General features: G+C 39.0%; 1 protein-coding gene across 1 annotated transcript; it reads right to left on the bottom strand.

Moving 5' to 3' along the window:
• Window positions 1-855: 855 nt before the first annotated feature.
• On the bottom strand, window positions 856-25,742 carry LOC141001039 (F-actin-capping protein subunit alpha-2). Its single transcript, XM_073471969.1, has 10 exons — window positions 25,661-25,742; window positions 12,306-12,369; window positions 9,774-9,825; window positions 8,831-8,894; window positions 7,111-7,317; window positions 5,462-5,541; window positions 3,428-3,506; window positions 3,195-3,266; window positions 2,950-3,012; window positions 856-2,015 (listed from the first exon to the last, which is right to left on the bottom strand). Exons 1-10 carry the CDS (start codon window positions 25,697-25,699, stop codon window positions 1,875-1,877), a joined length of 861 nt encoding a protein of 286 aa, XP_073328070.1. The 5' UTR covers window positions 25,700-25,742; the 3' UTR covers window positions 856-1,874.
• Window positions 25,743-27,426: the final 1,684 nt, after the last annotated feature.

Genomic DNA, 27,426 nt, shown 5'->3' with positions numbered 1-27,426 from the left:
ACACAAATGCATAAATACACGCTTAACACGCAGGCCGAGATGAGGGTTTCTGAACATTAGCGAGTGGGCAACTCTAAAATCTGTCCAAACGTCATTCTACTGCGCATGCGCTGCTATTCTGTGCACCTAAGCACATACAATTTTGATTTCTGTGTAGATGTCATGTCACACAGGTACTTAAACAAAGAATAAAACAGGTAAATCACCCATGAAACAAACTGGTGGACCGTTTTATATAAACCTGAATGATAAATCAAAAAGTTTGATATTGCAGATAAAGAGGGCTTTAGGGAACATGTGGTGCCACACTAAATGAAAGGCTATCTGGCTGACTTAAAATCATTCACAGAGCCATACTGTACTACCAAGGGGTAAAAGGTACAAGCAGTTTATCAGTAATGAGTATTTCTAAAATCTTATTCATACTAAGGTGTGTCAAAAGGCAAGTTTTACAAAGTTTTTCATCAGCTGGATTTATGACACAAAAACTATCATTTAATTTTGAGAGCTATGGTACTTTGATGCCCCTAAAAGCTTCAATAAAAAGACCTCATAAGATCAGTCAGTGGATTTGATGTCTACTATGAGAGTCAAAGTATAAAATGTAATCATCCTAATTAGTTCCCAAAATGTGGTTCAGGACCTTTCAGTGTCATCCATCACATGGAGACTTATGATGCCCTCTAATGATGTTAGCTCAATGATTCTGTGTAGTCATATTTTTAAAAAAATCATCTGTAAAATAGTCTTTTTAGCAATAAGTGCAGTTAAATAATGTAATGCAGGTGTGAGAAGGTTTAGGAGGAACTCTGTATCGCAATAATGAGTATCAGAAATTATGAGTGAGTCAGCAAATAGAAAATTTGTCATTTAATGCAACATAATTGTGACTGAATTACAATTAATCTCATGGAAATAAATCACCAAACTAACAGACAGGATGTTTCATACAGGTATATATTACAATGTGCCTTGTTATATAATACAGTCAGGTTCTGTTTTTTAATAAAAATAAGCACTGGAGGAGAAAGTGATACGTTTTGATTTTATTGTAAATTGGACATTATGCACATTACTTAGCGACTGATGACTTGTTAATTAAGCTTGTTAAGTGGTCACAGAACTCCCCGCGCTGAGTGAGAGTTCAGATGATGTCAAGTCAAAAAGGCAATTTAGCCAGGAGCACTGTGAGCTTGAGAGCTCACATACAGGACATACGGTGAGGGAAGTACCAAAATGAGGGAACAAGAACATTGAGTGGCTGACAGTGGTGACTGCTTGTGCCAAAGATACCAGTCAATGAACACAAAGAACTTTTTTTTTCGTTGACCGTATGGGACATTAACCGTGAAGTGGAGGGAGGCGTTCCTTTCTGCCAAATATCTGAGCTCTTTTGTAAATGCGGACATAACTCTCCCAAAAATGATTGTTTCACCATCATCGCAAATTCAAACCATTTTTCAGCAGGTCAAATAAAAGGTGTGGTCTCACTGACACAATAAATATTGCACACGTGATACTGTATTTTATAAGGATGTTTTTGCATACAAGTGTCGGCCCCCTTTCCTATGTCTTGAAATATTTCCTCAAGTTATATTTTTCCCAAATACGATTATCTTTATCTTAGATTCAATATACAGAGGAGTTAACAGTGTCTGTATAAAAACAAAATAACATCGCTAAAAGTAGACATCCAATGTGTAATGTGACATCTGGTTGTGAGACCAAACCTTTCTTTGTCCCTGTTTCTCTAATTTCTGTACAAAGACGATACAACTATCCAGTCATGCAACGTTGTTTGGGTGGGAGGGTGGGGTGGGGTGGGGGGAGTTGTCTGTTATGTTCTCCGATGTTTTATTTTATTTTTATTTTTTTTAAGCATTCTGCATCTCCTTGCCAATCTTGTAGCTCAGGATCTTGTTCCAATCGATCTTGGTGCGTGTCACAGGAAGCTGGCGGCGTAAGGCTTTGAAGGTAGTGTCCGACATGGTCTGGTAATTCTCATTGATGGCCGTCTGGAAGGAAAAACGGAAATTTGGAGAAAGAGGGGAGAGAGGAGAGGAGATAAGAGGGTATTAAAAATCAACTTAAATCAATTTAAATTATTTCCAAGTATGAAAAGTTTGAGTGATCAGTAGAAAAACCTTTCCACTACCAGAGGCCGAATGTGCAGGATGCTGATCTAAAATATTTAATTTTTCTTTCTATGAATGTTTTTTACTTAATTTGGTTTTTCAGTAGCGCTGCAATGAACAGTGATTTCCAGTTTTCAATTAATTGGCCAATTATTTTCATGATTAATCGTTAATTCCATAAAATCTTAAAGTTGCTTCTTTTGTCCAACAAACAGTCCAAGACTTCATTGAGTGTCATTAATGTCAAAGAAATGCAGCAAATCCTCACATTAAAGAGTCTTGAACTTGCTTGAAAAGTGACTGAAACGGTTAGTCGTTAATTGGGTGTTAATTTTCTTTGAATTGACAAATCGATTAATCGACTAATTGATGCAGCCTAGGTTTTGTGGATAATATTTTAGCCAAGATTTATGTATGAAAGTGTTTTCAAAGGTCTTAAGTTTCTTCAAATTAATGGATGGCTATTAAAATCCAACATCTAAATTCATCGGTATGACTCAGCTTTCTATCCGTCATAGCATAAAAAATTGACATCCCGAGGAAAATCCTGTGATGGAAGTTTGCAGTGGGGAAGTCAAGGATTTCAACATTTAATCCTGTCAAGAGTAAAACATGAGCTCTTCATGATGTCTCAGTTTTAGAGACTTCCATACCCCACAACAAACATTTCTATTAATAAATTAGTCAAATAATGTTTCAAGTGAGAACCCTGACAGTAAACACATGTTGTCAGGCAATAGTTGAGCTTCCCTGCAACAACCAGCCTGTAATTGGCATATTTAACACAGAATATCCATTTCACATGTTGACATACCTGATAGTCGTTCTCTGCAGCCTCCATGATCTTCACAAACTCCTTTGCAGTTGAAGCCTCGTTCTGAAAGATGACAAGACGCAATTTATTTCAAGAAGTAGTTCAGTGAATACACCACCTAACACCTCCACAGTGCAAATAATAAAACCTTAAAAACCCACATCCAAGGGAGGCGGAGGTCAATGCACATTCAATTTCCTTATCTGTCTGTATGCACATAAACAAATGTGTCCAGTTATACTCACAGAAATTGACATGGACTCCTTGACCTCTTTGTGGCTCACCAGCTGAACGTTGCCATCTTCATAGTAATGAACCTGCAGGCAATTAAATGTTTAGTTTCTCTTTGTTGTGAGCATAAAATTCAAAACAATAAATTCAAAACAAAAAGCAGCAACACGCTCTGTGAACGGCAGAACAAAAATGTCTTGGTGTTACAAAGTGAGCCTGTCTGTTACATCACAGAACAGAAGAATACCTGGATTTTCATGATTCCTGCCACCTGAGTGGTGGAGGGAGAGGTGGTAAATTTCCATTCTGACCTCCAGCGTCCATTCCTGTGCAGAGAGGAAGATGAAAACAAGACTTTAATTACTCATTCATTTAATCTCTTAATATCATTACTTATGACAATATCACACACCTACACTAGGGGAGTTAGTTATAAACTTCTCTAAGTCTGTTTGCTTTACAGGGATATCCTATCATGTAAAATCAAAGTGAACTTGCAGCTGTACTGTGTGTCTTGCTAAAAAGCCACATGTCTGTTTCAGGAAACAAGTAATAACCACAGTTGAAAAGAACTAAAAGACAAGCCAGGGGCAAAGAGAGATAAGACACACTTACAGGGTGTTCTCATTTCAGCTGCCTTATGTTGCATAATGATATATTCAACACTGACAGTTATATTTTATTTTATTTTATTTATTCCAACATAACCGACAGGTGAAAACTTAAATGAAAAACCTGAATAAATGAGTGGAGAAACACTAATAAAAGGAGATGCATCTGTACAGGGATAAAGTGGTCACTGCATGGTTTGATGAATATAAAAATGGGGTGAAGCACAAGCACTAGATCTCACCCCCAACTTAATACCAATAGGAACCCAAAATTAATTTATATCTTTTGGCTGAATGGCGTCTTTCAGAATTGATAGCACAGAGCCTCAAAAGCTCTTCTGGGGGCTGGTTTTGGCCCAAACCTCACTGAAACCATTTCTACACTAAAATTAGCAGGTGTATGAAAACCCACTAAATGCAAGTGACTGACTCCTTTCCCATTGCCAGTAGACAAGTTCGGCCTTCTGTTTTTTTCTTTCCTGGTAAGTCACGTTTGACATCATGAACTCACCAGAAAAAGGGAAGAGTGTAAGCCAGCATGGAGGCCAGTGACATCGTTACGGTGCTCACTCTTTTAAAAATATCTTGTACGTCAGTCTCTATTTCAAACTCAACTCTGACTGAATGAGGTTCTAGTGCTGTTTGACTGGAGACGGATGAACCTTTTTACACTAGCGTCTGAAACTTCAAGGTGCTTCGGAGCATTGCGCCAAAAAGGGGCAAAAAAGATCATGTCCACCTGGGCTTTATGTTTCCATCACTGCTAATGGAGCCAATTGATATCCATGACTACTGCAGAGTCATTTGACCTGGGAATGATTGCCAATTGTACCCTTTCAAAAAATAGAGATGTTAGTGTTTTATTTAGTTTCTCCTTTAATTTGTCACTCATCTACAATCACAAAGCAGTGGAATAATATCAAATCAGACCTCTAAAGGGCACTCATGCTAAAAGAAATGTACAATTAAATGCCTCAACATCAAATGATAATTAAAAGAAATAATAATCTTAACATGGAGTTAGGTTGTCTTCTTTTATCACAGAAAGGGTAGACAGACCAGTTGTCAAATTTATAAAACCTCAAAAGTGCTCTTTAAAAGCAAAAAGGTGTTTCATGAAAAGCTGCTTTCTTTATCACAATGTCACTGAGTTGAAGACTGAAGAAGATGATACATATATGATGTCTCTATTTCAGTTTTATCTTATCCCAAATCTGCCCTATAGGTTCCTCTTTACTTTAACATGGCAGCTAACAGTGGCAGTCACATACAGGAGCTGTGGGATCATTACACCTAACAACCCATAAGCCCAGTAAAACCCAGCAGCAAAGAGGATTGGTGCAGTTCTTATCCAATTAGATTAACCCGATCAGAAACAGCTCAGCAACGCTTATGAGGACCAACCTTTTAACGCTCTAGAGTTAAGTGCCAATTAAAGTAATGCCTTTGAAGCGTCTTGTTCACATCAAACAACATTTCAGGCTTTTCAGGCTTATCCAGTCTTTCTACATCTTTTTAAAAAGGGGTTTGATCAAACCATCGCTGGCAATTCTATAAACCCTGTTGGTCAAAAATCTTGCTTTTAAGTAAAAATGACAAGCTAGCCTGTCATCTGGTGCAAAATGGAAAGAGAGAGAAATAAGAATCAAACTGAAATTGAGAAACCGTACCAGAAGTTTTTTGGTTGAAACTGATGGCACTCAATGCACACGATGATGGTTTGATGTCCGTCGATGGTTTTCCCATAAATCTGAAATGAGAAGAAAAAACATTTCACATTCTAGGAACTTTTCTTCTCACATTTCTCTACTTGTTAAAGGCCACTTTTCTATGTTCTACTTTACAGCTGTACACATGAAGCAAAAGAATGAGACAGTGGTTTGTGGTTAACAGCTTCACATTTAAGCTCAAGCTGACCTGCATCAGAGAGACTGTTATAAACACACAAAACGTGTTCACTGGCTGAACACATGCAACAAATTCACTGTTGTGAAATCTTCCGTGTCTGCAACAGAACTCTACTGTTCACTCTGCATTAATAAAATAAGTAGCACAAGAGAAGCTTTATAAAGCAGCCATGCAATCATCTGTAAATACCATTACTTCCTGCTCTAATTCCTCCTTCTTGTTGTCTGTTTGTGTTTGCCAACTGTGAATGACCACATTAGATAAATAAAATGACTAAATGAATACTGTTTGTTGAGGTGTCGGTCAAAAGAAAGAAAGCTAAAGGTCAGCCAGTCTTTGCATTGCATATAACACAATCTAATAACTTCTTTTTATAGATAACAAACCTCCATTTTAACTAAGCATGTCCTTGTAACATTTTGTGGTATATTATAAAAGATTTCAGGCACTTAAATCTCCTTTTGCTAAAGAAGTCAAGATCATCTACAGAAAAGCAATCTGGATTGAGGGATTGATTGTCTTTATTGACTGTTGGTGGATGCTTGGTGGGAATTGTCTTTACAGGGGAATCAGATCCAGATGAGTTCTGTTTTTTGCATTAATACTTTACAACTTATGGTTGTATGAACATATCAGTCTAGTATAGCAACAACTAAGAACAACTTCGTCAACCTCGATCTGTCAATGGTTTAATAGTGGAGATATACAGATTTAACCTAATTAATTTTAAAATACTTGAATGTGAGGGGTTTTATTTAGGGTATCTACAAGTATCAAGACACTTAAATCAAAGAAAAAAAATAGGTAAATCTAAATTTTGCCGACAGGTAAGTGACAGTACATAGTAAAAAGACAATATAATTTCAGTGGTAGGTTTAAAGGTTTGTAACATGAGATATGTGGACTTTTCAATCAGAAGCACTCGACTCATTTTGACCAAAAGAAAAAGATGAGTATGTGAAATTAGATAAAATGTTTGTTGCAATTAAGACCTTAAAGGTGCAATATGTAAGAAAAAAAAACAACAGTTTTTAACTATATGACGTCTAGGTTCTGTGTTGCAGGTATCAACTGAAGTTATCATGCTAACCAGCTAGCTCTGGCCCGTTCTGCTCCAAAGCTCCTGTGTTAGCGGTTTAAGCACAAATACTGTCCCGGTGTTTCGAACTTCCAGCATGGACTGCTAACCGCATGGCTAATCTAGCTAATGGTAGCTACAGTTACCGGCAGTTAGTGGTTATTCTGGTGATACGCTGAATAGTATCTGTTTTGAGTATGAATTCAAAAGGATGCCATTTTTTACATATAGCACCTTTAAAATTAAAATTATTTTAATTGACAAATTCCTTCTTAAGTTCCTTGAAGTGACTAAAGGTACATCATTGTGGTTATAGGGTAGATCATGACATACGGTGCAGACTCCATTGGGATAGTGCTCCTTGACGTAGGCCCTGACGGCAGAGTCCACAGCGCTCCTCCAGCCCTCCAGGGAGCCGTCAACGTCATGGGGCCGGGGGTCACTGGCCTCCTTCCTCAGGTGGTCGAACTTGAAGGAGATCTTGTTCTTGGGGTCCAGGACCCGGCCGTTCCCAAGGTCACCATGCTCTGTGATTAAGACCTGGGAGGAATGAAGAGTGTGAGACAGAAGGAAGAGAGTGAAAGAGCAAGAGAGGAGGTAATGGAAAATGGAATAGAGCAAGCCAGAATGAAAGACAGTTGGGCAGAAAGAAAAAGAAAACAAAAGGACATGAAGGAGCAACAGAGACAGTAACACATAAAGAAGTGGAAAAGACGGGAATGGCAGAGCAGATGGCAGAAGGCAGGAGATTTTGTGTGTAAAGGGAGAGAAAAATCAAGAGATTAATTAAAAGGATGCAAAGAGAGAAAGAAAAACAAAAGAAAAGGGGGGTGAGGACAAAGGACGACAGGAACACAGATGTCAGCCTCAACTTTCCATCTACTGTCTTCCTCATCAACACTCAGCTCAGCCTGTTGGGTATCAGACAGGGGAATTTCAACCCGTGATGTGGGAACAGAGGGACATGATGACATCTTTACATAAGACATTGCAATCATTACACACAGCCACATTCATTCAGCAGCATGTTCAACATTCACAGAAACTCACAGACAGCAAGCGCAATAACATAAAAATTAATGCAAGTTTGTGATCGAATATCCTGTTGAAGCAAAGAACACTTTACGTTTGATCCTTTAACCCAACCTCCTTTCTCCGATGAAAAGCCCAGGAGACCATCATGTTAATGAAATATTAATGACAACCGAATAAGCCTGTTGCTCTTCCTGCTTCAGTGTCCCATTATGATGCTGGTTATCTTTTTTTAAGTTATTGGCTTTTCTTTCTGCGGTTTTTATCGTTTGTAAAAGCACATTATGTTACACTAGGAAATGTGCTATGTTTGAATGATATTCTGCTCTGTATGAATATCTCTTTGGGCTTGACCTATTGTTCAATTTCAATAATGGTGTAATAATCTTGACTTTTTATTATTTTTCACGTTAGTTTTCATGTTGTGGCAACGCTTTACCAACCCAAAATGACTATTTGAAATACTGGGAATGAGACTCAATCAACTATCTTTGTGTTGCCTTTACGAACAGCTCGGACAAATCCTACTGATTCTACCTTTAAGTTTAATAGACTTTGAATCATTAATATGACGTGAGCTTCAGTAGTAGTAGTAGTAGTAGTAACTTCGCACAGAAATGGCTGGTAGAAACATCCGTCGGAGAGTTACTTTTTACTGGGTACATTTCAGAGCCTGTACTCCATTATTTTTACTTGAGTAAAGAAGTTGAATCAGTACGTCGACTTCTACCAGTCTTATTTTGTACTTTTACTTGAGTAAGGAATATGCTCACTATAAAATGTAACATTTTTAATTGAGGAGTGTCAACTGAGAAGTAAGGCATACGGTGCAACAGCAACAAATCTTCATGTGACATGAATTGAGTGAGCAACATGTCCGAGACGAGACTGCTGAATGGGGTGGACAGTGAGGGCAGCAACGGTAAAGCGGGAGAAATTAAACAGTTAGCAGATTCACACCAATGATGTCATACCATTTCATTTAGCCTCTGAGCTGCAGACATCAGTTGATGTGACTCACCTGTTCTTCGTAGCCCTCGACTTTCACTGGGGTAAACTGGTCCAAGTTGTACTGTGCAAATGCACTGCAGAGAGAGAGAAACAGTTATTACATGCACTCCAAACTCTGAATTAAAGTTTCTGTCTACATGATATATGCTGACACTGTCGGGCAAAATGGCTGTAGACTAAAGTGCTGCATTTTTCTGTCCAAGCCTGACCGAGTCCACGACAGTAGTAACCAAGCCTGACCTGAATTCAACAGGCATTCTGTTTTTTACGTTGTACCCCATTGAACCGCCTGACACAGTTCAATGTAAGCTGAAGCTCCGAGTATGTGCTACCCTGTCACACATTAATATTTGCTACCTGGAAAGTAACAAGTTGCCTCTGTGTTGCGCTAAAAAGACATCATGTTACTAACAAACCAAAGAACTTAACAGGATACTGTAAATAGCCCAAACACAGACGGCAGGTCCGTCATCAATTATCACTTATTTTTATACTATATTAATTTAATTTTAGGCTATATTTTCACTAAAACAACTTGAAAGAACAATGTCAACTTAGCCTCTTATTAAAATATAGTTTTACTAAAAAGAACTTCAGAGCACCATGTCAATACGTGATCAATCCTGACCTGACATCATTTCTAAAAAAAAAATATGTCCCAACCCGGCCTGGCCCAGCCTGGCCTGTGGGGTAGCGACAGGTTTGGGTCAGGTAACCAAATGAAAAATGTAGACTAAAGCCATAATAAGTCTACAACTGAGGACTCATTTTCTCTTTAATTTTCACTGAGTGCAAGTAAAAACATTTGTACATTTGTAAAAACAAAAGAAAAGCCATATGCAGAATGAAATATAATATATCATTTGTTGACAAATGTTTCTCTTTTTATAGTTTAAATGCTTTAATGCATTTCAAAAATATCCATCAAAAACCTGGAAATACAATTGACTCACTTTGCAGCACCTTCCCTGAGAAGATTGTCATTGTTGAGCAGCAATCGCACATCTGAGGGGGAAAAAAGGCGAGATAATGAGAGAGGAAAATGTAGAGGAGAGCGGAAAAAAGACAGGTACAGCAGATTAGCACCATGACACACACACCAACACAAAAGACAGAGCTGCCTGCAGTCAGTCTTTGCAGCATTAATGCCAGAGAGGAGTGAAGCAGACATGGTAAATTATCTCAGTGGTAGAGGCTGTAAAATCACACGGAGATGAAAGGGGACAAAGTGGCAAGAGGGGACTGTGTTTTAGTGTGTGTGGCTGTCAGGTTGTGATAAGAGGCAGACAGACAGCCCGCCGGCGCTGCTCTGAGGTGACGACATTTATTGAGGCAGGACGAGGCTTTAACGATGCCAAAACACATACACACACTCTCTCAAGGGGCGCTCCTCTAACAGTGTGGTGTCAACACTGGCACTGCAGGGCGAGCTACACTTTGGCCAAAATGTCATAGTCTCATTTTGCTCCTTGATTGGCCACAGCGGTGTCATTAGCAGCACATGAACAGAAACGGTTATCATTTCAGCTCCTGTTTATGAACAGCACAAATTATTTTAGAGACAGTTTGATAATAGAACTGTATCTAACAAGCAATTTAAGATAAACAAAGTACATGTTTTTTTTTTCTAGTTTTTATAATCTTTGACTTTGGCACCACCCTTTGGCAGTATTAAATAAGACACTATAGTAGTTGGAAATAAGTGCTGTATAATGCAGTACAGTGTAAAATTCAATTTCTTTCACTAATTAGCAGTCAGGATAATTCATCCTTGCTTATTTTATTTCAGCTCAGAAATTTGATAATTTGCTTCCACATGGCAGAAGTGGGATCACTATGAGTCAACTTCACCCTATAACCTCTTTTGTCTTCAAAAACCGCAGCCGTCAGTACGTCTATTTCCACACGCCTCCACTGACAAAAATAAACTTATGGTTTGACTGCAGAACGGTCACTGAACTTGCAAAGACAAAATAACCAAGACCTACCCAGTTTACCTAATGCTTTACATGTATAATCAAGTACCTTATTATTTAAAAAATGTCTCACTTTAGTTTAATTTTTCTTTTTTCTGATTTAAATGTTCACAGCCTGTGGGCTCGCGTGAGAAGGATTTTGACTTGTCATTGCAGGAAAAGCACTGATGTAAGTAATACTACAGACAATGGCTTCATCCCATTTAGGTGTTTCAGTGAGCCGTGCCATGAGTTGGTATGTATGATATCAGGTTCCTGGCACTGGAACTGAAATGGAATGCAGCCACTATCAACATTATTAGTTACAGCAATGTTTGACAAGTAAACTGTCTATTCCACCGATTAAATTTGCTGTACTAGTGTCAGGCTGTTTGCTCTGTTGACATTTGATTTAACATTCAAAACTCTAGTCTAAATTAAACACTATTTTGGGGTTTTGACAGGTCGAAAACTACGACACAAAAGGGAGGCTTGGAGAGTACACCCCTATATTCGTGTGCATGAGTCAACTTTCATGTTTTTTCAGAAATCTAATTGCACAAAATCAATCTTTACTAGCCTTTCTACAAATTGTTTTACATTTGGATTTGCACCCACATCCTCTAACGCCACCCAACTAAACTCCTCTTTCAAGGATAATTGCAATGTTCGTTTGATCGGTAACACGCCATGTGCAACCCCAAAAGAGATGAGAAGAAGGAAGTGGAAGGCTCACTCATTATGCCAAGTTCTCACTACAGGATTTTAACCCTGATCTTCCAATCGCTGATTTTGTTTGGACATTGCAGATGAAAAGCTCCAGATCAAAGGCAGATCAGTGCGCGCTCCTGTGCTCAGGAGACAGCTCGCCAGCGTGTCAACAACGACTGCTGAGTGGCAGACGAATCAGGGAGCCAGGATCGAGCTTCAGTCAATGAAAGCAGACACTCTTCTCCGTTCTCCTTCTCTCCTCTGCTGTCATCCATGCAATCCAGTCTTATCATGCATCTCTTCGTATGAAGCGGGCACAACAATCGCATATAGTTTCTATCAGAATACATATACATAAGCTTTTCCATATTTGTAATCGTGTTGTTCTTGCTGAACCACAATAAGAGCAGACAAGTTAATTTTTTCATGCCAAATTTAATCCTTGCTTTCCACGCATCCACCTCATCCATTCCCTAACACATATTCATTATAAATTTTGCTTGTTTGTTTCGACTGGACTGTTTGGACCATGTCATTCCCGTGTCACATCATGCCTGATCGTTGTAATGTGTGACCCCCTGTCACTGATCAGTGATGCAGTGTGCAACGCACATCGACTGCAAGATTGCAAGACGGAAAACTGTGAAGTGTGAACAGCACAGAGATTAACAACATTGAAAGTGGTGTAGTGTGGCTAAGGCATTAGCTACTTCCAAGCACTTTGCTTGTTGATAATTGACAGTAGAGTTAGCAGGTGATGAAGGGAAGAGGAGGAGGGGTAACAACAACAGAGTCTACAGAAGAAGACAGAATACTCACCATTGAAGACTTCGTTGAACTCTCCTGGCGGGGCATGGATGACAAAGTTAGCTGCTATGCGTACCTGCAAACAGAAAGGATACAGGTTAACATCAGTTTTACCCACTTTGTGAAATCTGAAAAGCCACATTACATTTGTTTAATATGTAATTTTTATTTATTTTGACAATCGTCAGCATTACTACTAAGAAAGATGACGTTTTTTTACATGTTTTTCTGACTCCGTTTTTTAGTTTGCTGAAGTTTTAGCTCACCCTGGCGCTGCACTCCATGCAAGTACACCCGTTTAATGCCTAAAATCCACAGTGTAAACAGTGAATACATGTATGCCATGTGGCCAACAGAGGGTGTAATGTTACTGTGTCATCGGTTTGGAGGGTGGAGTGACGCGGTTCAATGCTTCTCTCAGTCTACAGCGCATCTGAACAGTCATTTTTCCCCTTCCTCACTTCTCTTCTGCTGCTGCACCACAACACTTCCTGTTTCCAGGTCACATGTCAAACTGACAGTGAGACAACGGCCCCTCCCTCCCCCGCATGGTTTACAACCATATAAGGACATAAAAATGTGCTGAGGACTCTAGTACACATTCTCCCTCTTGCCCTACCTCTATATTTCTCTACCTCTCTCTATCACTGGCAGGGTCTGGTGTCCCAGCCAGGTTCCCCCCGGTCTGACAAGCTGGTAGATCACGAAAGGTGTTCCTAAATATGTATGTGTGTGTGTGTGTGACAGCGTATGCGTGTCTGTCCCTCGGGCCCTTATTAGCACTGTGTGTACACAAGTGCTCTGGCACTGGCGCAGAGCTGCAGATTGATTCTTGCTAATGAGCGACGCTGAGAGAAAGGAAGACACTTGGGGAGGAACACGTGTGTCTGTTTGTGTGCGTGTGATGTTGAGATCAAAGTTTATCTGCGTTAGTCTAATCCATGTGTCGTCACATCATCATGACCCACTTATGTTGAATGATCTGCAATTCATAATACAATAAAGGTGTGTGTGTGTTTGTGTGAGTGCACAACACACACACACACACATTGTTAAACAGCTGGTGGAAATTTGTGTTTGTTTGTGTTTGAGTCTTGAAATCCCTGTGGGAAGAGTCATTTGCATTGGGTCTCCCTCGATACACTGGACGGCAGTGTAAACATGCTTTCCATATACAGAGTGCATTTCCCAGGCCTGTTCCAGGAAGTATGTTTACATATTAGTTAACCAAAATTACCTGATCAGTTATCTGATCAGTTGCTGAGTGAAAACCTCCTCACATCTGTGACATAGACTGATGTAAGAAGTTCTGGTCTGGGTTTCATTCAGCCTCTACTGAAACAGGTCCTGATGACTGAGGCCCAAGTGCAATAAGCTCTTTGCTATTTTCAATCCAGAAAAAGAATTTCAAAACTGTCATTAGTTAAGGTAAATGTTTCTACATCAGCTGGTAAGCTGGCTTTCTTGTGATCTGAACTGAGAGGACTCAGAACAGTGTATACATCTCAATTTGGATCAACCATGTCTATACATGCCAGTAAGTCCATCTTTGGCCATGTCAACCAAAAAAATAAAACACTAAATTATTTTCAAAGTTCTCTTGTTTTGGTCTCTTATCCACACCAGGCATGGATCTGTTATCTCTCTTTTAAAACCTATTAATGTCCACAGTTTAATCCAATAATTACCTTTACAGCACTTAGAGTACTAGCTGAGCTATGCACAAATAAATAAATACATTTTTGAAAGTGGTCAAAGAATGAGGCTACAGCTCAAGTTGTTCTTAACATTTTTTCACTCAGAATTTTGAATGAACTTAAAAATTATTTTTGTGATTGGCGTTGACAATCATCTTTCTCTACCATTCAATACATGATAAGTATGTGACATCACATATGTGTAGCTACATGTCTTGACCATTCTCACAGGTAATTTGGCATTTCCACCTGTGATAGAAAAAATTCTGTGGGACTTTTTCTTAACATACTAAAAATGGTTGTTCACCATTAATGGGCTAAGTTTATGCTAAAATGATAATTTGATGAATTACTTGTTTGATAACAATTCAACAATTTAAGTTATTAATCAAGCAAAATGCCAGAAAATTGCGTCCAATTCCAAGTTCCAATATGTCAAATGTGATATTTGCCATTTTTCCACGTTCTTTAACATTGTAAACTAAAATATCTTTGGGTTTTTTATTTGTTGATTTTACTATGATATATGCTTCTTCATTTTTTTGACATTTCATGAATTAAACAATTATTTATTTGAGAAAGTAAGAAGGTGATAAAATAATAATCATTTGCAGTCTTAAGGAAAAATGTGAAAATGCCAGTCAAATATTTTTTTTAAAAATGGAAATAAATTGTGTTCATTATCAGATGCATCTTCATTATAATGAACTGCATTTTTATACACAACACTATCTGGTAATAAACGTATAGTCTGGCAGTTATAGACATATGAAATATGTGAATGTTGATAACTTTGAGAACTGCTACGCCACTTTCATGTTCATTTACAAGAGTGTAGAAATGACAAGATAAGCTTAGAGGACTAGTTTAAATATCTGACAAAAAACTGAAATCTATCTCTGCCTGGATCTGGTTTAAGTCTAATAATAGAGTTTAAGTTCAGCAGGACCACTGAATCACTGTTGGACATTGGCTGTACAGTCTCATAGTCAGAAATAACAACATTACACTATTCTTTTCCATGCGTCTCATCTTGCCGTCTGAATGTAATGTAACACTTTCATGATATCAATAAATCCATTTTCTGAACCTCTTATTCGAATCAGGGTCAATGAGGGCTGACCCAGCATGCCTTGGTAGGAGGCAGCGTACACCCTGTAGAGATAGCCTGTCTATTAATGGGCTAACTCAGACAGACAGACAAATACATTCACATCTAAAGGGAATTTAGTTTCCAGTTCACCTGCCTCAAGACAGGCAGGTCAGTGAAGAAATCTGAGCAGGCCACTGTAATGACATTTCAGATATTTTTGTCCACCCTGGCAAGAAAAAAAAGTCTGGGTAAAACACTGAATTCCCATATACCCTTAGTCTGAGTGTTTGGCATGAAAACTGACTTCAGCACAATGGAGATTGGCTTAAATAATGCTGACTGCAAATATTTTAATCCTAGTGCAAAAAACTGTGAACTTGCACAATTAATTGTGCAGCGCCTACAGCTAGGGAGAGACCAGAAAAGACTGCAAAGGAATGGACAGGGATGTTTTTACAATCCCATCTGACAGCAGAGCCATGCTAACTGTTTTAAGGTGCACTGAGCGGAGAGGAGCTGAAGCCAAGGGAATGTGATGTGGTTTAAAATGAATCACTGACAGGAGGAGGAGGAGAGGGATACTCCATTAGCAGATTATGAGAGAGGCATTGACTGTTAAAAGCTAGTTAAGAACAGCGTAATACTTCCTCTTCCTCTTAGTACCTTGAACCAGTTCCACTCATGCACTAAGACAACAGCCCACATCCTCCTATGTCAAAACAAGGATGAAACATTGAATAAATCAAATACATTCACATTATTTTCATTTTAATCACTATCCCTCTATATGTAAAGTGATGATTAGGGTTGTCGCAATTTCAATTCTATATTGAAAATTGTTTTTTGTTCGTTTATTTGCACACATCTGGCTCGTGTCTGAACAAAACAAAAACAACACTTGCAGCATGTATGTGCTGCTACACACACATATGCAGCAAAAGCATGAGTTTATCAGGTGTGGAAACTCAAGCTATTGTATAAAGTACCCTTCTGCTATCTGGTAACTCTTTGTTTTTGGTTTTTGTGTTTAAGAGTTTGTTTGGTGTTCGCTTATGTAGCACTTGATGCCATGAGAGTTGTCATTTAACCAATTATTATTTCTTCCTGGTTGCCTGTCCTGTTGTCGAATGAAGAATTACATATCATTCTAGTGCTGAAGTGATTGTAAGATGTTGCTAGATAGCAAGATGGTACAGCAAGTAGCGAAACCCCAAGTGCAGACAGGAGGAAGTAGTCTGCTTCATGCACTACTTTACCAGCTTTCAACCACAAAGTAACCTCTGCAGAGCCTACCAGAGACAGTAAATGAATATAAATGTTCCAATTTTCTTTTGAGAAACCCCAGCAAAAAAAAACCTAATAACTTTAGGCCAAACTTGACTTAAGCCTGTTAAACTTTGAGATACCTTTTACCTTGCAGACAAAATGAACCAAAGTCATGGCTCACTTTGCAGAGGTAATTACTGTGGAGCAGCAGTTCGAATGCTGAGCCGCAAGGTTAAGTGTTCCTTCCGATGACAGTATGCTACGCTGGGACAGAGGCTACTGGGACAATTTAGAGCTCTGAGACCTAATTTTGAGCACCGACTGCCACCACGGTACATGAAAGGCCGAGCTTGAGGCAAAAAGTCTCTGGTGGGAATTTTATTAACTAACTCAAAGTTCTTCATGCTTGCTGTGCTATCAGATAAACTTACCCAGACTTTGCTAATGCTGATGCCCCTTATCAAGCCCCAAAACATTTTTTACATTTAATAAAAATGTTCTACAACTTGACAATTTTACTCCACTGTAGCTGAATGCTTATTTTTACCTCGTTTTTTTTGGAAGATCTCAAAACATTACAGATTTGAATGAGACACAGTTCCTCTGATCAGTTAATGAAAATTTTGTGACAATCTAAGTTTCAGGATTATGCTGACATGATTAGCAGCTAACTGAATAGACAAGCCATTGTAAATTGATGGACAGCAACTTTAATATATTTTAAGTGATTTATAATGGGAAAACTGCCAAACAATCATAAAACTTTTTGTAACATTATCACTTTAAACTGCAGTGTACTGTTGAATGCTTTATGTTCATCCGAACAGAAACTCTAAGTCCTGCTGTGTGAGTTTAGCCGTTAGCTCCCTTAGCCAAACACACCACAGGTCTGCTAACAGTTAACAGCACTCCCTGTGCCGATTTCAACACGGATTTGTTCTTCAAAATATAGCATTATCAAGGAAAAACTACTGTGCATTCCCGTTGATACCGAGTATACTGTGCCTTTTTGGATTTTAACATGTCACAATCTCATCTCGCGTTGAGTAGCCTGCCAGTGATAGTAACTAGCGCCGACACTGTGGAGAAGGCATATGGCTATGCAAGACCATAACTAAAGTAACAGCATGAAAATATGCGCTCTGTTGCAGTCAGTTTTCAACATTTTATAGAATAAACTAATCAAATAATTTGAAAAATAATTGGCAATTGGCAGCAGTTGTATTTTTTTGCCACAGCGGTTGGGTTGTTTCAGTGCTGGTAGGTAAAGTCTAAAATGAGTATCTGGGACTTTCATGTGAGCTGATGAGTTTTGCGTTTTGGGGCAATTTTCAGCCCTGGAAGAGAAATAATTAACCACATCTTATGGAGGGTGCAGCTTTAGAAAATTGCATTGCTGTTGAGATCTATTTCCATTGCCACACATGAACATCCACATAGCTTTGTGCAGCTGGGTGGAAACAGAATTGACAGCAGGCGAAGCTGACAATTGTTGCTGTCCGTGTTTCTGTGTGTGCTAGTTAAATATGAGTCAATGGAAGTCATCATGATCTTGGACAAAGTCTTTCTTTTGCTAAGAGTAAGGGGTTTTTATCTCCCATAGTCAATTGGCTTATCTTTCTAAGGATTCTTAGAGGCTGTAGTCTGAGGAGTTGGCATGCAGGCGTGAGCTAACCAAGGAGCTGGAATAATATTAACAGAGACAAACACAAAGAACGTGGGACATAGGCAGTAGGCACCCCCCCTTAGTGTGGGATCTTTGCGTCTTTGTGCAATCTTGGCCTAGACACCAGCTGGTCTCTTTTCTTTCAACTTGCTCACTGTATATTCATCCTCATATTACCCAGCAGCCCCTCCTTTCCTTGCAACAGACACTTCCACTGGACAATCCCAACACTTACTCCACCCTCTACCCTCTTTGAAAGCACCCGTTTTTAATCCCAAACGACACCCACTGACACTGAAACCACATTTATATCCTAATCCAGGCATCAAAATCGCCTTATCATGCCAATCCAGATCCGTGAAAATAATGATAATAGTAAAAAAGCACAGCAGGAATAGACTGAGGCAATATTTTGGCCCGTGGGCATTTTAAGCTGCATCATCTCCCTGAGTTTGATCCCCTTCCCTGGCATGCCTCCATTTCAATATCCTAGATAGAAGGGGAAAAGCGGGTCCTGGCGCCTTGAAATGCTACAGCAGAGACAAGGCGAAGTTTAGAGCAAAACTAGTTTGATGTGGCTGAATTTTAGGGGGTTGGGCGATGGGCTGGGGTGTGGATACAATAATATCTGAATAAAAGGTCTATAGCATGATGGCAGAGAGAGGAAGAAGACCATCATGCAGCCGTAGGCTAGGTAGAAATGTACTTCTGCTAATCAAAATGAGGAGGTGGCGGCTGGTCGGCTCAAGATTAAATTGAAGAAGTAACGCCTGTGATGTTGGACTAGTGATTGACCTGAGTGCTACAAAACTCCTGCTATTGCCATGGTAATTGACATCCAAATCAGTATTTTAATGCTTCGGGGGCTTTGCTTGAAAAAAGCTATGCTTTCTTTGTTTTTTAAAAGAGAAAGCAGACGTGCTGAAATGGAGCTCCTATAAGCTATTTAATTAAGTCTCAAAATCCATGCACATAAAAACCAGGAGGATGCATGTGACACCAGCTCCGGAAGAATATCAGTGAGCAGAAAAGCATCACTGAAAAGATGTTAGAGTTAAAAAATATCTGTTATATGTTACAAAGTTTCTGAATTTGAGGTACTCTATCGTTGCACATTAGCACATCACTATATTCACCACAGTTTACCACTGTCGCTCTGACCCACCAATCTCAACCAGCAGAGAAAACTGTATTCACATCAAGTCCATAACTTAGCTGCGTTCAGCCTCAGAAGCTTGAAACAAAGTTAGCCAGCTAGCTATACTGAGGAAGCCAAGACAACGGCACGATTGAGAGACACACACTAGCAGCAGTCCACAGAAAATAAACACCGCCACCACCTATGTTCCACGTTCAAGTAACTGGGCAGATTTCTGAAAAAAATGAACTGATCACGGAGACATAACATTAGTACATAGAGCAGCAACAATCCTTTTAATTTCTCTCCTGCAGGTCACAAATGCAGGAAACTCTTGCCTTACAACAACTCTGAGAGGACACACTAATTTTGTGCTCTTTGGTGGGGGGCCTTCTAAATCTGGTTGTTACGATAGTACAGAGTGCAGTAGTCAATGAATATCAGCAGGTAATGTCGGCCCAACCCTTGAGACCGATTTAGAAACCTTCTAATTTACTTTTATGTGAAACCCTAATTACATTTAATAGCAAATACTTGAGTAGATTTTTGAGATCAAGACTTGAGTTGTATACAGGCACAAACTGATTAACCATGAACATCATTTTTATATTATCTTTATTATTTTCTCATTATCTCAATTAAATTACATGAACTGAAACAAAAATGTGACAAAATAAGTACATTTTTGGATTTCATAATTTAGCAGTCAACTTGGCTAATAACAAAATAATAATAATAACAAAAAGTTAATTTCGGAAACTGTGTGCCATTTTTCACCTTCAGCCTACACCCCAATGACTTCTCCTTAGACTGTGCCGAAAGCGGTAGTGTCACTTTACCTCAAGCAGCCAGCTATGCAATATATGGAATATCACTGGCTTGCATTACCTGCAACGGTATGCGTATACAACAGTGTAAAGCCATCAGTCTTAACAAATCAACATTCAGAAGTTTATTAGGTAACTTCTGGGTCAGAATCAACACATCAACAAAAGTAAAAGCTCCTAAAACAGTCTTCAGGGGAAAAAGGTGAGTTGAGCTTGTTCTAACCCTTGAACAGAGCACCAGTTTGGGTCCCTCGGGGCGTTGTACTTGTGTGTTCAGACAGAAAAACATGCATAGTTCTTTCCTCATCTCAGGCACGTACAGACAAAACTCCTCTGTCTGTACATTCTTCAGTTAAAAGGTAGGACTCCACTAATTTTTCAGCATTAAACTATGTTATATTCCTATGGTCTAAGACGGCTGTTCACGGGGTGAGCGACACATATAGAGCTGTTGGGAGTTTCCGAGAAGGGAGGTTTCTTTATGACCTCTCTTGCCCAGACAGCAATAAAACTTTTTAAACTGGAAAATTTGAGAAAAACCCTTTATCAAATAAGGTGCTGTGGTCTCAACAGTCATTAAGAAACTTACCATAACAGAACATATGTTTTTCTATCTCCCGTCAAATTCTTTTTGTTCTTTATTGTCATATGGAAATCACACCGTATTCCAATTGTGCATCAAAAGGTGATTTTATATATATATATATGTATATATATATATGTATATATATATATGTATATATATATATGTATATATATATATATATATATATATATATATATATATATATATATACACACACACAGATTCTATACATGGGATTTTGTGAATGCTTTCATCTATAATGCTTTACTGTACCGTGACTGTGTTTATGCATTATTTACATTGGTGCCTTGGTAGCATTCATCCCTGGTATTGTCAGCACTTTGCTCTGTGTTTACCTTCTCTGACAGTTAAATTAGTTAACTGACCATTTTTACTAAACTTTATCTACAGCAGTGCTCTTCTTACAGTGAAAAAGAAACAACTCTGCTCTAACATTTATTACTTTCAAATGCTTCAGTGAAGAACGTTATGTACAGCTTGCTTCGAGGAGTTGTCTTCACTCTCTCTTTAGCAGCTGCCTCAACATATGTATTAGGGCATCGTTGTCAACACATAGACCTCCACTGTTGTTTTTCCTGAAAAAATACCACATCAAATCAACTGCATCAGCTAGATCAGACAAACATGCACACATACAAAAAAAGCTAATTATTTATCCCTCGAAATGCTGTTGATCAACAAGTGATATACTGATAGACCATTTCTAAGTGCAGTGCTAAAACTAGGATTCAACTGACATGGTCATTTTGGGGCGGAAACTGAGAGCAATTACTTGTAGGGATGCACAAAATTATTTTTTTTCGGCCACTACAGACAACCGATAATTCCCTGCTGCTTTTCATGGCTAATATTGATAAGATAAGCTTACAACTTGCAGTTTAAACGCACCTGAGGGCAAGAAAGACTAAGATGTTGTGAGCAAAGATGGATGATTTAATATTCCATAGCTCTAATAAAAAAATGTTGTATTAAAACTCATTGACTTCAATGACTCATTCATTGGCTCCCAACTTTCAAAGAGCACGCTGCCACCTACTGGGTCGGCATGTGTAAACGCTGCGCTTGTTAAGGCAGTGAAAGCAATTTGGCTTCACATTATTGGCTCAATTTATCTGCTATAATTTTAAAGATACCGATATCTAGCCAACAACATAAATTCACCATTATCAGGCTGATAAATTCTTTCCACCTAATGTTACAACTGACAAATCAAACTGGTTGAAGCTTGTACACCTGACAAGACAAAACTGGAAACCTACCGAACCTTTGTGTTAACAGGTTATTACTTGTGATGTGTAACCAATCAGACAGTGTCGTGGGCAGGACATAAATGGAGACCACAGATTGGTTACTACAAACAGAGAGAGGATGCTGCATCAGAGCCAAAGTAGCTATTTTTTTAATTAATTTATTTTATTGGCAATCGGACATGAAAAACATCAATAATGACAAAAGGAAAAATGCTGAATATCAGCCAGGCTGATAATTCGTCTAACTCTAACTTAAACTCCACCAGGCATCATATTACTGTATAAAAATCTATTTTTCCAACAAAGTACTGTTACACACAAAAGGTGAAACTCTGAAACAAGTCGACATATCTATTGTGAATAGACAACTACCCAATCTAGAACTGAGTACATTGGCATGAGTTTGAATTTGAATGGATATCATTAACAGCCCCTCAGCACCATCATATCACCAAAGCTTGGGAGAACTAAGACTATAAATATACCACCTTACTTCCTCTCTCAAATATAAGCCTTTTTGACAACATTATGTATTCTCACCAAACCACTTTTTGCTGGCAGAAAGGTCTGCCCATGTCTGAAACAGGAACCACCACATCTCAGTTTTTTCTTTAAACATACTGCAGCTTCAAAAAGACTAGCAAAAATTATACCTCTCGGGTAAAGATACAATGTTGTAAGTGACAGCAAAACAAGGTGGGCAGCTGATGCTGGCTCCAAAATTTAGGTTGTGGGTAGTGGGGTTGTATATTCTGTCAATCAATTTATTTTAGGTCTTCTCTTACAGTGACAAACAATTCAACTAACAGGTAAATTGCTTGGTTTCTGTTGCCGCTACCTGCCAGAGCTCTCAGATTAAGAAACTGACTGCAAACACATTGAGTAATAGTGGTTTCCTGTAATACCATGTGAGGTTTCTGTGCTGTAATCAGGAAGCTTGGCAGGACAGTTCCCAAATGACTCAAAAAGACTATGACCAGAACTCGGTGTCTGTGGCAGAGACAAGCTCTTCTTCCTGTTTAATCATTTACGAATGGAAGAGACTCTAGTAATTCCCAAATAGGGAGCTTTTAGGTCTTTTTTTGGAATAGCAAAGTGACTTTGACAACCACAACAGCAACAGGACAGAAATTCTATCAATCCCCTGGGAAACTTTTTGGAAGCATTTCACAGGGACAAGATCAAAAATTGTTTATTTTATTCAACACAGATGCAGTCCTCCTATCAAAAACAAATGTCTTTGGTTAACTTTTCTAAAGCTAACTACTAAAACAGTGCCTCCAAGCTGCCTCTTTTAAAATAGATGAAACAGTCATCACAGTAATGTCAGGTCAGAGCAAGTTAGAGGCAAGTGGAAGAGGAAAGTACCCTCAGCTAGGAGTGCAAGGAGACTCTGGCTGTGGCTGGTCACCAAACTTCATGTTATTCTGCAAATTATGACTGGCCAGTAACATTCAATTTAACTAGTGAATTTAGGTAACCATTACCCAGTGTCACAGTGTTAGGCAGATGAAAATGCTCATTTCCTCCCTTTGCGGCTTTTCTCTGAGGTGCTCAAAACAGGCTGAGGGGCCGGAGCAGATGGCTGATTGCTCTGAGCTAATGCATCGGAGAGACGGCCTTAAAATTACAAAATGCAACTGTGATGTTTTCGTGGAAATGCTGTTCTTAACAGCACAACATACAGTGGATGGGTGCATAATGTAACCATATTTGTCCCACACCAATCATATTCAGAGAGGGAAATGAACAGCTTCAACCAGCTAAATGCTGGTTATAAACTGTGTATCAGTCAGCCTGGCATGTCTCCAACCATCATTCTTTCAGCTCTGGGAAATAAAGCTGTCTGGTCAACTAGTGAGAGTGGCCTGACTGTTGTGGAAACCAATATGGTTAAGAGATGAAAAGAGCGCCCATCCTCTTCACACCACCATCTAAATTTGTTAACTTTTTTTACCGCAGCTTCATGCCACAGCACAGACCGGAAAACATCATCCATGGTGAGCCTTGTATTTACAAAGTCACAAGGTGGCCACAGTCACAATCACGCCCTAGTCCTGTAATGAAATGCTTAGCTAACAGCTGATGCCTGTGTGTTGATGAGCATGACGCAGTCACACCCGCGGGTCAATGAGCTGCCTAAACTCTAAAAAACTTCTGACTCAGGCTGCTGTGGAACAGAACAAAATAAAACCAGGCCTTGTTTTATCTCTGAATGGCGTATTATATAACCTGGCAACTGAAGAGTTCACGCCCATTTATACAGAAGAATGCTCATAATGGTTTAACTGTGATATTAACAAGCATGGTGGGAATTTTGACTGCAGGGTCAAGATAGATACACACGAGGTATCAAGTAAACAAGTAAACACATACTTCTATGTATGTCATCATCAAGACTGCTGATCAAGGCTGCAACTATGGCAAACACAAAATAAAAATTCAGATATATCACAGAATAAACAATCAAGAGAAACACTAAAACACCCCAATATCCCAAACTAATTCTGAGTAGTGTACTTCTGATACTCAAGTACATTTAATATTAGATGCTTAAAGACGTTTTCTCTGTCACTTTTATCAAAATAACATTTTATCACAATATCTTTACTTCTTACTCAAGTATGACTTTTGTGTACTTTTGGCAACACTGAACTCAAAAGTAAATCTTCACAGCTGCACTCTTTTAATTCATGACATATTGACCAGCTGAGACAATACAAGCAATTCCTAAATTGTCAATTAATTGATAAATAGTTTCACCAATAGCGTTTCAAGCAGCAGAAATCACACTGATATGGCTCTCTCAAATCACCTAACTAAAATGCAAACACAGCTCAACACAGACCAAAATGTGGTTGCAAAATAAAGTCAACCCCTTGAGCAGGAAATTACACTTAAGTGCAGACAGTTCAGACACATGCAGCTGAACAGTTGTCAGGGTATTGGCTGTGAGTGCGTGTGTGTATGCACTTTTAAGGAAATGAGAAAATGAACAGTGCAGACACTAGCAGGGGTGTAAAGCCTGCCTACTGTATGAGCTTGATTACATAATTTGCAAAGCAGTGTTATTTTAAAAGAATAAATGTTGGTGGGAGACCTTTAGAGCTGACTTTTAAATATGAAGAGCATATATAAAGACACATTGCGAATATTCAATAAAACATCACGTCGTTGATCAAGTGGAGCTCGTAGCCTAACGTCAGTCCATACATCTTTTTACTGAGTGAAACGCTATTTATTAGAGGTACAGCGGTTAGCAAGCTAGCTTGTATAATGCCCACAGTTGATGTCATACGACGAATTAAATCCTGCTCTACATAAAATAATCGGACAATCCACCACTTCCAGTATTTTCTGTGTACCGACAGAAAAGCGGTATCAAACAGCGAAAAGGGCGTGTTAGTAAGTGTAGCTCTATGCTAGCAGGCTGCGGCTATGCTAAACTAACTAGCTAGCGATGTTTGGTGTATGAAAACTTCCATAACACAAGCAGCCAGAGACACAGGGGGGAAACGACATGTCCACACAACGAAAACGGTGCGGGAGGTAAGCTTAGGTGAATTTATAATTTGAACACGGCTCCTATTTTGAGTCAGGACCGTACAAGGAGCCTCCGTTTGAGATTCGCAAATGAGCGGAAGTTGAGCTAAAAATAATAAGAGCAGAAGCAGCAGCGGTTGTGCTGAGGCCTGGGTTTTCTCCAAAATCAATTGCGCCGGTCGACGCCGGGATGCACCGACAGACACACTCAAATGCAACTCAAAAACGAGCGCTAACGTTCCCAGCTGGAGTTTATCTAGTGATTAATTTGGCATCTTACCTTTTCCTCGTCGGATAGCTGCTCCTCATGATCCGCCATCTTTTCTTCCGGCACCACCAGCTTGTCAGAGCCCCGTGACGTCATCACATGGGTGGATTCCCAGCTCGGCTGAGCTCAGCTCGGTGTTAAGAGTGGTGATTGATGCTCTGTCACTGTCTGTGTCTTCAGCCCTGTGGAAGGAGTAGTCACATGAAGCCTGGGTATTTACCAATTTAAAACAATAATTTAAATATGTCAACTGCAAAATAACTATAATAATAACTATACTATTGGCGTTGCACATATATTTAATTTATACACACTGGCTCATTTATATCCTTATATCCTGGGCTGCTGTAATGCAAAATCGGCCTTCTGGGATCATTAAATATATAATCATAATCTGGGTAAAAAAATGCTCAGAAACAGCTTAGAAGTTTATAAGAAGGTTAACGATACAGGAGCATCAGTGGCAAAAGATACAGGAGTATCCACCACCATACCACCAGACTACAGAGCAGCTTATTTCCTCAGGCTGTGAGACAAAACTTCTGAATGGATTTCCACGAAACTTTGACGGAGGATTGGTCTCAGCTCAGAATAGACCCCATTAACTTTTGGTGTGGATCCTGATCAAGAGACAGATCCAGGATCTTAATCCTCGTTTTCTTTAACAGTGTGGGTGGTGTTTGACATTTTTGTGAATTTCTCAGGGAATAATGCATGGATCTTGATGAAAAATAAATCAGGTGGTTTTAGGTGGCTGGTATCTATGGGTGAGAAATTTATTAGGCTATTTAATCATCATGTATATAATTTTGTCTTTATAAGTAACATAGAAGGACTTCAACTATCATTTTGTTGTACAGTCCTTGTTGTATGATAATAATTAAATTGATCTTGAATCATGAATCTTGAATCATTTTTGTGTAGCTTTTGGATATAAAACAAGAAATATTTTCTTCTGTTTGCTTCTCATTTGAAATATTTAGTTAATTGTCAGTCTATTAGAATTTCAGAGCGTGTAGGGTTTCAATCTCTCATGTTATGAACCCCAACAGATACAGTTTTAACCTCTGAACCCCATCTAGGCAAGGAACTCATTTCTGAGAAGATATGCTGTCCGTTGTTCTATAAATGAGTGGTCGTGACCTAAGAAAAGTACCCCCCTAACACTCGGATTTACAGAATAATCAGTGAAACAACTAATCTTTCTTTTACAGTAGTGAGTAGTTGGCAAGAGATATTGGGAAAAAAACATAGCTCTCCCATCCATTAAAAAACTGTAATGTTTTTTTGTATAAGTATGTCTTCTTCATCATCAAAACATTCTGGGGAAGCCCTGTGATTACCCAGAGATGCTGTCACATTGTGTATGCTGTGTGTTCCACCACTAGATGGCGAGCTAAGACAAATATCTAAAGCTAACAGGGTTCTGTTCAAGACTCGTCTGCTTGTAAGAGGAATGAGATCAGTTTCAGTGTCTGACTCATTCTCTTTCACGCTGCCAGCAACAAAAAGATAACATGTAACTTAACACTGAATACAAAAAGCCTACAGCAACGCAGAGACGGGGCTGAGGGAGTGAGACAGAGAGAAACAGAGGGAGAGGTTTGCTAAATATTATCACAGATGGTTGTTTGAGCACTGAGGAGAAGGAAGTCTGATTGAAAGGATCCTTTTAGTCACTGAGGTCTTTTCATTTCATCTTCCTGATGCATGCAGTATGACACGTACATGAAGTATGACACGTCTACATGCAGTATGACACGTACATGCAGTATGTG

This window comes from Pagrus major, chromosome 8 (assembly GCF_040436345.1).
Source record: "Pagrus major chromosome 8, Pma_NU_1.0".
NCBI lineage: Eukaryota > Metazoa > Chordata > Actinopteri > Spariformes > Sparidae > Pagrus > Pagrus major.
This window is presented reverse-complemented; position numbering and strand designations above follow the sequence as displayed.